Source organism: Oreochromis aureus, linkage group 22 (assembly GCF_013358895.1).
Source record: "Oreochromis aureus strain Israel breed Guangdong linkage group 22, ZZ_aureus, whole genome shotgun sequence".
Taxonomy (NCBI): domain Eukaryota; kingdom Metazoa; phylum Chordata; class Actinopteri; order Cichliformes; family Cichlidae; genus Oreochromis; species Oreochromis aureus.
In genome coordinates, this window is record NC_052962.1 from 24393782 (window position 1) to 24406233 (window position 12452).

At 42.7% G+C, this 12452-nt stretch overlaps 1 protein-coding gene across 7 annotated transcripts in view; it reads left to right on the plus strand.

The window, feature by feature from the left end:
• rbms3 (RNA binding motif, single stranded interacting protein) overlaps positions 1 to 12452 on the plus strand; it is a 301392-nt gene that overhangs the window by 235195 nt on the left and 53745 nt on the right. For all 7 annotated transcript variants that reach the window (XM_039605523.1, XM_039605517.1, XM_039605518.1 and 4 more), the window contains one exon: positions 9994 to 10100. In XM_039605523.1, the coding sequence (XP_039461457.1) occupies positions 9994 to 10100 (107 nt within the window). The remainder of the gene's footprint in view (positions 1 to 9993; positions 10101 to 12452) is intronic.

Here is a 12452-nt window from a genome sequence, read left to right on the forward strand (position 1 = left end):
GCAACTTTTTTGGAAAGACTGAGGAAAATTAGTGTGAACGCTACTTGAGAACAAAGAGAATACCTAAGAAATGAATGAATTATGAGTCTTGGGAATGTCTGATGCACTGTTTGAAGTTGAGACATACATGGGTCTTTGAGACAAAGCGCAGATTATGCACGTCTGACTTTGGACCTTACTGTGGCTTTTGAATTTCATGAAAACTGGCTTTGTGGTGCCGCATATGTGTCCGCTTTTGTTTATGAGAATTATTAATTATACAGTGAATACTTCTCTTCCGCTGTTATATTATTAAGACCAAAAAAAAGCAGTGAATGTAAAAAAAAAAAAGAAGAAAAAAATAGATAAAAAAGAAATGCACAGTTTAAAAAAAATGATCTTGGTGTGCAGGGTGTAACAGAGGTTAAATAATACAAAATCTACCAGAAACTAGATTTAATAGTTTCATGGCCATAACCGATACCATGAACTAATGTAGCCCGGATGGGAACTCTTTGTAATCTAGAGTTAAAACATAAGGTGTTCACAGTTATGTGATGTAACGGTTCCATTCATAGCAAGCTGATAAAGTCATAAAGCCAGCTCTCCATACTGTAACTGTTTTTGTTGTTTCCTTTTTATTGAAAATAAATCTGTTTGCACTTAATTTACAGTAGGTGTCGTATAACAAATATGTACAGTGTATAACAACATAAGTGTGTCAAAGGCTTAAATAAATGTAGCATAATGTCTCACATGAGTGTGACCCATTCATCTACAGTAATCAGGAGCAAATATGACTACCGTAGCTACTGTAAAATATAAAATATGCTGCTTTCACTTCCAGTATCACCTGAATGTGAAAGGTCATATCTAACACAAGTTAGCTAATGAAATGAAAGACGATAAAGAAATAAAGATTATTTTATTTCTTTACTTTTCATTCATTCTTTTCAGTAGTGATACTTAAGTCATTTAGGTTAGTTGGAAGAATCTAAAAGCAGTGATAATTTCTTAAATATGGCTGAAAACGAGCCAGAATGGAGAGAGAGGATGTCAGTGATGGTGACAGATTTCTGCGAGGGTGGGGTGGAGGAAAACAGTGCAGATCTTCCTGCGCCGTCTTTGGGTTTGTGTGTGTTCTGTGTGTTTCTGAGTAAGCATAAAAGAGTGTATACTATATGCGTGTGGGTGTGTGTGCATGGCTGCTCTTTTGAAAGTGAAAGAGCAAAGAGAGCTGCACCTGCAGCTTCTATCAAACAGTGGAAAGCTCCTTTCAGCACAGCTTTAATTACAGTCTCTGCAGCTCTGCTCAGCTCAGACAAGCCGGTCTCCACGCAACCAACCAAATGCTCTCACACATAGCCGCCTTCCTCTGCCAGAGACCGGCCTGATCCCTAATCAGCCGCGGTGCCACTCTTCATCGATCCCCAATCAGTTACAGTAAAGGGGACTCTATGGAATCCCCCATGCACACTTCCCCTCCACCCTTTCCCCCCTTATTAGTCGGTGCCCTTCTTTCATCGATCATAAATCAATGTCACTGGTAGCATTGATCGTCAATCACCCCCAGTGACATTATTGATCTGGCTACCCGCAGCCCTGGGCCCACATTGCAGCCCGGCTCTGGCATATTGATCCTCCCTCAGATACAGTATTGAGGCTTTTTATTGATAATTCATTTATTGTGCTGTAATTTCATTTTCTTTCCTGTCCATACCGTTGTTACTGGAAGCCCCTACGGTGGAAACCTAGTTAACAGACACACTGCCTTTTGTGTGCTACTCTAACTGATGTGGCTCTCTTTCATTTGCAGCATATTTTCTGCTTATGTTCAAATGTTGTTAGCAATTCTCAAGCAATGCTAACCTAAAGGTTATATAAGCTTATAATAAAGAGAACCAGAAGTTTGGGTCTGTGGACCACCAGGGAAATTGAGGCAAGATGTTATTTAAAAAACACCCAACATCCACTTTTTCTTCAGAGTTTTATACTGGCCAATAATAGAGGACTGTTTGTAATGCACTCCTAGTGTGAATTTGAGTAACTTTGTGAATGTCAAGCAGAGAAGTGCTGAAAAATAACCCGCTCAGCAAAACCTCGCCTTGATAAATAAACCTAAATTTTGCTGTATATGATAACGTGGAAGGTGTGTAAAGCTGAGTAAGATGCTAATATGCATTCAGGTTTAATGCTAGATATAAGTGATGAAGCCTTCACAGGAGACTCAAACCTCCCCTCACAGAACAATAGAGTACATGATACATTTTAAGGCGTACTGTCAGAGCTTAAAGTTGATTTATTCTGATTCTGATCCAGTGTCATATATACTGAGAAATATTTGCTGTAGGTCTGGTAGATGGGCAGTTCAGCTGAATTACAAAGCGCTGTATGATTCATCTCTATAGATGGGAGTTTTCACGGGTCACTGGAGGCGTTGGCAGTGTTATAATACTCTGCTAACAGGGACAGAGCTAGTTTCGCTGTCTGCCCACACAGGCAGTGACACAGAGCGTAGAAGCACAAGTCAACCCCCACAGGCAAAGTCCGGCAACAACTACTCTTGTGTCCTTCTGCCACAGCCAAAAAAGGGCAGTTTCACAGGCCAGAACTTGTTTCACACCACAAGGTCAAGCCAGTGAAGGCTTATTTATTAATTCCCTGAAATGTTCATTTTTAGGCTGGGTTAATATTTTAATGCTATTTAAATGTATTGTTTATCTTTTTCTGAAAGTTTTAATAAAGAATTATTATCCCAATATAACCATATAACCTTTAAAGGGAAAGTTCACCCTAAAATCAATTGTACATATTTGACCTGGAGCTTGTAGTGTTGTTGATCCATCTAAAATATTTTAAACTGTGATGCCCAGTGTTAAAGTTATCACAAACGTCTTCTTCTCTTGAATATAATGAATTTAAATAGTAATTGTAACATGGTGCCAGAAGTACCAAATAATACATTTTAAAAACTTTGCTGAAATGTCTTTCAAAAAATCCTGACCCACTAAGTGAAATCCAGAAACCTTGTTTTGAACAGTTTATTCCAAAAAACTACGCCCAGCAACAGTGTCACTGAAGAGTTAACCAGCCTAGAGAATGGTTGGCAACCATCTGGCAACTATCTGGCAACCACTGATTGCGAGGGAAAAACGTGTATTCCCAAACCAGTGGTTGCTGGGTGACACAGAGAGGTTGCTGAACCACAACTTTCTGATTGCTTTGGTCACTTGCAGATTGCCACAGTCACCCGTAGTTTGCATAGAAGATGCCAACTTGTCTGCAGAAACTCACCATTTACTCTCTTAGCTGTAGCAAAACTTGGAAAATTATGACGCTAACTAGAAATGGAGAGCATTCACCTTTAAAGTAAAAGTTGTGCCTTTGAAATCAACACATTTCAAATGGTGCAACTTTTACTTTGCAGACGAATGGTCTCCATATGTTGCACATTTTCAACACTCCTTCGCAAGTAGTTTGCAAGTATTTGCAGACAAGTCTGCATCTTCAATACAAACTACTGATGACTCATAACTAACCAACCAAAGTAAATCAGTGAGGTTTTCCGTGCAACATTGTGCACTTCATTGAGTGATTTTATGGCACTTGGTTTCCAGGTGGTTGCTGACCAGTCTCTAGACCTGTGCAAACATGCCTTTAGCATTCAGTTTTATAGCGATTGCCAGCAACCACTCACATCTAGTCAGGCAATACACATTTCTCCCTCACAGTCATTGGTTGCCAAATGGTTGCTAGCCAGTCACTAGGCCCATGGGACTGTAGCCTACCTGCAATGTAAACATTAATGACATTCTTCATCAGCTGAGCTGTAATGTTAGTTCGGTGCTAGATAGTTTTGATTGGCAGATGCAAAAACTAAAAGAAGAATTCATTGAAAGTTCTATGAAACTTCTCACACCGGCTTACTAGTGCTTTGAGTGCCATACATTATAGCCAAGAAAAGGTAGACATCACAGCAGCCAATGTCTCCAAAGCTTGGCAACTCATACAAAGTCAGTTTAGATGGCAATACAGGCTGGTGGAAAATTTGGGGGTGAACTTTATCTTGAAAAACGCAGACCCAGAAGATTCTCATGCATATTATAAATTATTTGAAAAAGAAATCTAGTCTGTTCTTCCGAAGCTTGTTTCATCAGTTCAGTGGGGAACAAGTGATGTAGCTTTTTGAAGAGTACAACACATCATCAATATCCTTAACACCAAAGTCTATTTTTCCCACTTATAGATTTATCTATCTGAAGTACTAGCTTAAGTTGCCTGGTGCATATTTTCTTGGATCTTATTTCAGATCCACTCTACAAATAGTCATTTTAATCTCAGACCCTGCTCTTACGTTTTTGTGGCCACTTTTACTGTAATTGCCACCCTGGCCAGCTGTATAAAGTTGGTAGTGATATTGAGACCTACTGCAGAAACAAAGATGTTGGCAGCGTAGAGCAGCTTGTGTGGCTTTAACATTAGAAACATCTGCCACCGCCACTTAAACATTGCAGCTGACTGCAGGACCCAGAAGCACTCAACTATGCCATTTGGACCGAATGCAGTGGGGACTGTCTGCCTGTATAAATGTTATTTCAATATATGGATGCAGGATTGTGAGCCATTCATTAGAGCTGGCAAACACACATAAGCATAACTTCGACTCACTCACTCACAAACTTCTGTCTGCTCTTGTTGTTTCTAGTAATTTATTTACTCACCATGGCAACCTTAGTGTCGGGAATAGCAAGTGGAATTAGCTGATTAAGCTAAAATGAAGTTCTCGTTACACCGGTACATCAGAGCTCGTCTCCCAGGAGTCAGCGAGCAGCTGGAAACCCTTCCTCCTGTTTGGCGCTGCACTGCACTTGTGGCTCTCAAATTTAATGCAAAAGCAGATTAATCCAGAGTCAGTACTTGAAGTGCAATCATATTCAACCCATATTTTCAGCTGCTAAAATAATTACACCTCAGTGTTTAAGCAGAGTATTGTTCACCTTTCTGTTAGATCATTTCGCATTGATTTCTGCATATTCCTTGGCAATTGCATTTTGTATTCCCATTACCACGAGATGGTTTCAGTCGATTTGAGTTGTCTGCGCTGTTAGAGACTGACTCAGTGCCAGACCTACATGGAGGTCGTCTCATCCATCAGCTTTGTTTATTTGTCTAAATTTGGTCTGGATTCAGTGCTCTGCGGTGGATGGATGGATGGATGGATGGACAGAAGAGAGAAAGACAGAAAAAGAAAGGGAGTGAGAGATGCAGACAGGAGATAACTACGACAGAGAGAAATGCGATTGAGGGAGATGGACAAAGAGAGTGAGAGATGGATTAGCATGTCAGAGACTCCCTACATAACATTACTCTTGTTAAGTGTGCAATAGCTCATCGATCAGGCTTCTACCGCCCGCATGCAGGGCTCTTCCCTCCATTTCCCTTCCCGTAATCCATAATATCATCTCAGACCAGAACTGCATGGCGTGCTGCAGAAGCCCTCTATGGAAGTCTAAGCAAGCGCTGATCAATAGCCATTGAGCATGTGTAGCAGATGCAGGATGAGAAGCAAGCTGTTGTTGACATCCTTCTCCCTATGCTCATCCCACTCAAAGAGATGAGCTATACAGTATGGATCGGAAGAGTGAAAACTGGACTGTGCCTGTCACTTCTAAACTCGGTGAATCTCTCCCCTCTGTCTCTTTCTGTCACCATCTCCTCTTGTCTCGTTGTCTGTCTATGACACTGTATCTGTCCTTCCATCTATCTCCCTTTCCTCTTTGTGTCGCTCTCTGCCATGCCTTCCTCTCAGCGCCGGCTCCATTTATTGGGCCGTGTCATTGAGCCATGTGTGCCGTCCCTGTCAGCAAAACGCCTGGCAGACTGTCTTCATTTCCATGCTGAAGGATGCAAGGCCAGCATGGCAGTTGTGAGAGCTATCGACTGGGATCTGTCAAAGCCCTCCCTGTAGGAAAGCTGTTGCCGCCTGCCTTCTAGGTTGGCAGCCATTCTGAGGCTGTCTGTTTGACTCTGACAATGGCGACGTATATGCAGCAGTGCTGTAGTTTTGTTCTGTGACCCTTCTTGTCCTATCCACCTGTCATATGTTTTTCTAGCATCCTTTTATCTCTCTCCAGAATGGCGTGCCTTTCTAACGCCTTCTGTTTCCCTCTGTGCCTTTCTATGTCTCTTATTCTCTCTCCCTCCCACTCTTATTCTTTCTCTTCCCCATAAGACACAGCCTCCTCAGTCTGGGCAGACAGGTCAAGCTGGCTGAAGGGAATCAGACAGTTGTTGATCCAATTAGAGATCCCCTCAAGCAGCATCAGAGTAGAGCAGAATTCCAATAAAATACTGTCCTCTCTCTGCCTTTTCCATGTTCTCCCCTAACATGTCCTTGCAGTAAAACACAGTGAGCCTTCCTGAGACTTTTCTGAGACCCGTAGGAACCTTCAGCTAAAGTTGTCATTGAGAAGTCGAAAGCTTGCTTTCACTGAATCTTTTCAGGCTGACATATTTTGGTACAAGTGGCTGAACAGTTCCCTCTGTTTGCCCTCTTTATTGCTTTGGACACTCTGAGAGCAAAGCAAGGCCGGCCCAGTTTGACTCCAAACCCTTCTTAGAGGCCTCTTTTGTAACTGTCTTGATGGTGAAAAGCTGGCTGTTTCACTGAGCAAAACCTTTCACACAGCCCCTCTGCAACTATGGAGCATTCCTGCATTGATTTCACCATTCAGGCCAAACAGATGTACAGTCCAATTCAGAGCACCAAATGAATGTACAACAGGCCGAAATTGACGTGTCATAATACATGTACTGATTTGCATTCATAGATCAAGATGTTTTTCAGCTGGCTTTTCAAGCCATCCGGAGCGCACGAGCGCTCTTTGTCTCTAGATAGAGAAAAAAGCCACTGTGCTTGTCTGCAGCTAAAGAGCTGATTTCGACCAGATGCAGTCCCGTAGGAAACAACTGTAACAGCAATAATTGCTTATGAACATAGCGCTAATAAGTGAAAATTTCAACAAGCTTTCATTTAGATTTCTATTGTCGCCGTTATTTACACGAGTACATTTCCATGCCTCTGCTGGTTCGTTTTGTTGGTTAGTAATGCGTCTATTGATGAGCAGAATGCCATGACTATCTTTTCAGAGCCAAATGCACATTGAGGAGCATGATTGGGCCAAGGCTATGATCAAATGAGGCTGGCAGCACAGGCATCTTATTCTCACTAAACTGCTCCCCTTTCATGTGCGTGCATGAGTGTGGTCGGTCTTGGTGCGCATATTTCAAAGCCCATAATGCATGTGCGCATGTCCGCAGCCACCCCTCGTTAACGTGTTTACCAGTTCCTACAGCAACCCACATAAAAAACAATTAGGGGTTCCCACGGAGCACCTTGTTAGCGGCAGTTGTTGACCTCTGACCAAAACTACTTCGTCTTTTTCCCATGATGTCGAATCATTAAAGGGGCAGTAAATTAGTTCATAGCAAGAAGCCCCCGAAAACACATATTCTGGAGCCAAAGTGAATTAGGCAATACTTGAAGCCTTTACCTTAAAGACGCAGGATCAGCAAGCTGGAACGTAGTCGGTGGCCCAGTTTGTTCTGGGCCGTGCCAGGGATGACGGCGTGTGGCGAGAGGTCTAGAATGGTTTATGGCCTGGCACTGGCTTCCATTCTGCGTATGTGTCTTTGGCTATTTCTGTGTGTTTTCAAAGGTTATAGCAAAGAGACTTTAAGGGCAGGAGGAGGGTGTGTGTTTCAGGGCTACAGAAGGGTGAGTGTGTTCACAGGGAGGGCGGGGTGGTGCGAGGCTGTTGATCTTGGGCTTGAGTCTTAAACAAATGGGCTAGTTCACTGTGGGAACTGGGGATGTAGTCACTGGGGGAACGTCAGCGTGCTCTGTGTCAGATTCTCCAAATTTCTCCAATAGCTAATTATCTCCCACAGCGCCAAAGGAGAGGTTTGGAGGAGCTTTTGTTGTTTTTCTCCTGTAGTGTCTCTCGCGCTCTCCCTTGCCTGCTACTTTTTCTTTGGCTGACTCTGAAAAGTTTGGTGCTGTAGTGGACCCTAAAGGCACAGAAACACAGTTAAATTTTTTCTTGCTGTTTTTCTAGAGTTTGTTTGCATGCATTTAGCCCCATAGTACCCCTTTAGCCACATAAATGCAGACACACGTCCGTAAGCTCCACAGCCTTCATCTCATTTGCATCTCAGACATCTCCTGTAACTAACAAAAACATATTTTCAGCAGCAACATTCCTGGCATGAGAGAAAATTAAATGCAAAAGCAAATCATCTGATTAGCTCATTAACGCCTCGGCCTTTCCTTTTTTTTTTTTTTATCAATTTATCGCCTGACAAAGTCGCTTGTCATGAGCTCACTTAACTTCAGGTTGTTTCATGGCTGTCACTGCCTTGTCAGTCTAGACAGAAGCTTTTTCTCTCCTGTCTTGTGATGCTGCATTATTATCAGGACCCAAAGCACCTCTAACATCTGGGAGTAGAGATTAAAGCATCAACAATTCTCTCGGTGTCATCTCTGACACGGCGTGATGAAAGGTCCCTTTGCTCAGCCTCCTACAGACAGCCCCCATCATTGGCCAGTGTCGTCACAAAGCCTCCGTGTCACAAGCTGCCAGGCCTGTAATGTGAATGCGTTGACAGGAGAGCCGTCAGCTCTCTCCTAAGCCACCAGGTGCAGAGCAGCATCGGTTCAGTGTTTGGACAAACTTGTTGGCTCTGTGTGTACTGTACTTTTGCTGAACTGTACAACTCTCCCAGGGCGCGATTGTTTGATCCTGGTTTAGGTTCACACTCTAATTCTCTTGGTCAGCCATTTCCCTTATCTCTTTCACCATCTTCTCCTTTTGTTGTTTCATGTTCTTTACGCTTTCTGTACTCCTGTGTTTCTGCTTGTTTATACAACTGTCTCCCTTCCCCTGTTTCATCTCCCCAGTCTGTGTCTTAAGAGATTCCGATCTCGCTGACGCTGACTGAAAAGGGGACGGACACTGTGAAGACCCCCAGATCCCCAGCCAAGAGAGCCGCTCATTTCTCATGCTTTTTTTTTCCCCCTACTCTTTCTTCTTCTCTCCAGATTGACTGTCTTCAGATTTGCTTTTCCTCTCTGCACTATCTCATCAGGAAAGTCATCTGCCTGAACCAATTTTTGCCTCTTTAGGTGCTCACCTGCAGCACAAGTGTGGGAAACTGCCCTTTCACAAGTTATCTTTACACCGGCTTAGGTTATCGCAACACTTTCATTGACCTTTCATTGGTAATTATGCATACAAAAGGCTTTTGATGCAGATACAGCTTAGATGAGGTCGCTCTTCAGGGGGCTTTTTTCTTTTTTGTTTTTTAATGTGTATAATGACAGCTGTTTCATTTTCATGCCATCCTTTATTTCTGCTGATGCCAGCTCTGAAGTTAGAGCATCTGTCAATCCTCTGTAAGGGTTTCATCTCGGGGACCCTTAGCCTGCCCCTAGTGTTTGCACCAAGAACAGCACAGTAACGTCTATATCAGCCGTCTCTCAAACCATCCACCCCAGTGAGGTGCTCACGCTGATGGCTGCTGAGTGGAAAAAGACATAAAAATTTCAAATAAAAGAGGAGATGGCTGTTACAGTAAAACACGGAGGGATTATGCGTCAGGAACAGGAACGCCTTCTAGAAATAAGCTTTGGCTGACAGAGCGGTCCTGTGTTACCATCTCAGAGGTATTTACAAGAGCGATTACTGTGATTATTATTTCAACAATACCTTGCAATGTTCTTTCATAGGCTGCCAGCCTTTGCAAGGATAGGGAGGGCCTGCCAACATCACCGGACTGGGAATTTGTGTAGGAGCTCCATAGGAAGGCAGAGCGGAGGGAGGGGGAGGAGAGAGAGAAAGAGATGCAGTGGTCGAAGAAGAGACAAAGGACACAGTTCAAAAGGGCTTCTTTCTTTCTAAAAGGTCGCACAATGCACTTCTGCTAACATGATTTTGTCCTTTTCTCTCTCTGCAGCTCCCACGGAGCCTTTGCTGTGCAAATTTGCCGATGGAGGGCAGAAGAAACGCCAAAGCCAGAGCAAGTACCCTCAGAATGGAAGGCCGTGGCACAGAGAAGGCGAGGTAAGATGTTACGCCAGTGTTTATCTTTCTCAGCCGCAACTGGAAAAAAAATCTTCCACAGGGTTTTGGTGTAGTACAATTCATGAAATAGTAAATCACATAAAGATTTCTTCAGCAAATGCTGAACTCTTTGCATACACCTCCTTTAGTTTTGCTGGTGATTTAAACTAAACTTTTATTTCACTTAGAAGCTAAATTCACAGATAAAATAGCAATAAAATTGAGTAAATGTGTTAAAAACAATATAAGCTGCTACTCGGATGAGTTGACAAAATAACACCACTCCCTTACACTCCACTAACTACTGTAGCGCCACATCTTTAGATGACCATCTGAGGTAATGGTATTTCTAAGAAATGGCTCCACCCTGCTCACAAGGCAACAGAAGAAGTTGGCTACAACATCTGGCAGTATGTAAAGTATTACCGGCTGCCATTTGTATTTACTATCATGTATGGAGATGTTTAAAAAAAAGAAAAGAAAAATAGCCCACATATCGATCAAACTGTCTCCAGATGTATATGTGCTGTCATGTAAAATGCATCTCAAGCCTCACTGAGCGCGTATATTTCCACCATACAGCAGAATGCTGGGAAACCTGAAACTGGAAACGGTATGGTAACATGTGGAGACGAGGTTAAAATCTTTTCTTAGACTACCAACAGGATATACTGGAAAGGACGAACAGAGGAGACAAGTACGCGACTGCTTTAGACGGGACTATATAGAAGAGAGAGAATGCACACACACACATGCAGCTGCACATGCTCAGTCTGACGATTGTGCTGAAACTGCAAGTTACAGGAGACGAGGAAAGATGGAATGTTTGTCCTTCAAAAAAAACTCTCCATACGTCTTAGTGTGTGCTGCAGACGCAGTTTGTGAGTATGTGTGAAGAAGTATGTGGAGGATACAGTTTCATCTCTCATCCAAGTGACTTCTTCAGCTCAGATTCATGATTGTCAGAAGATTGCCTCCTCCTCTTTTTAGCGATGGTTGCTCCCTTTCCACATTCAAATGGCCTCCTTTACTCCCCCCTCAAACCAGGAGCCATACCTGCCCAGGATGTGTGCACATCCTCATCATTGAAGGAATAGCCACTGGCCTGTAGGTGGATGAGGTAGCTCTTCTGTGTTTTGCCATGACTACATCTTTCACTGTGTTACAAAGCTTGAATCGCAGCCATTCTCCAACTCTCTGTGAACAATTATCATGGCCATCGACCAATGGTCATGACAACAATCATGAAACTGAGCTCATGGCTCACTGTTAGTCAATGGTGCTACTTTTGGTGGTTATGCAACTGTTTATAAGGTAGAGGAAAGCTGCAGTCAGCTGAGAAGAAGTCTGTTAGACGAGTGAGGAAACGTTCCTCCCACTGAAAACACTTCGTCCAGATGAACAGAATCAACTTTCCGGGATTTCCTTCACTGAATTATTGAGCATGCATCAAGACGTAGGTGGAGTATTCTCTGCACAGGCTCTGTGTGTGTGTGTGTGTGTGTGTGTGTGTGTGTGTGTGTGTGTGTGTGTGTGTGTGTGTGTGTGTGTGTGTGTGTGTGTGTGTTTGTGTCTGTCCATCACATGTTCAGCAGACCTAACACCTATAAACCAATGAAGCGTGTTTCACCTAAATCACATTGCTACATCCCCTCAGGCCCACACATTGACAGGTTGGCAGGGTCAGCTCGGTTGACTTAAGGTAAAGTGAGATGACTGTGTATGTGGGAGTGATCAGATGCTTCCTTGTAAAGGAGACGGATCCAGCCTAAATAGACAACCATTTATTCATTTTGCCATAATGCATTCTTTGCATTGCATACAGTGCACACACTTGACCTTCGACGTGATATATTAGCCTGTAAAATATGTTTACTAATTTGCTTTTACCAGGTCCTTGGATTTCTCTGTTATTATTATTGTGCCTTAATTGCTACACTATTAAAAGTACAACACTAAAAATGAACATTTTGGACAAATATGTTTGCTAATTAGTGTAAGGTTTTCAGCGTATCTCAGGGCTTTATAAACAAGAAGAGACTTGAGGGAAAAAGGAAAAACTAGAGACTCAGAGTTTCTTAAGAATTCTGAGTTCATCCAGAGGCTGAGCTAAAAGCTCATAAGAAGAATATTTACTTAGTTTTCTGTCCTTCAGATTCAATTCAAAAAACATGCTGTAAGTGTCTCAGCATGAAACTTTCACTATTGTCGTCCCGTACCTTCCTTTGCATCATAACACTCTCCTCCCCTCCACAATCCACAAAATTGAGGTATAAATGTGGGTTTAGGGAGACTTGAGCTTCAGTTTACTGTAGTTTTTATTGTTTTAAAGCTGCTCATCAAATTTATGTG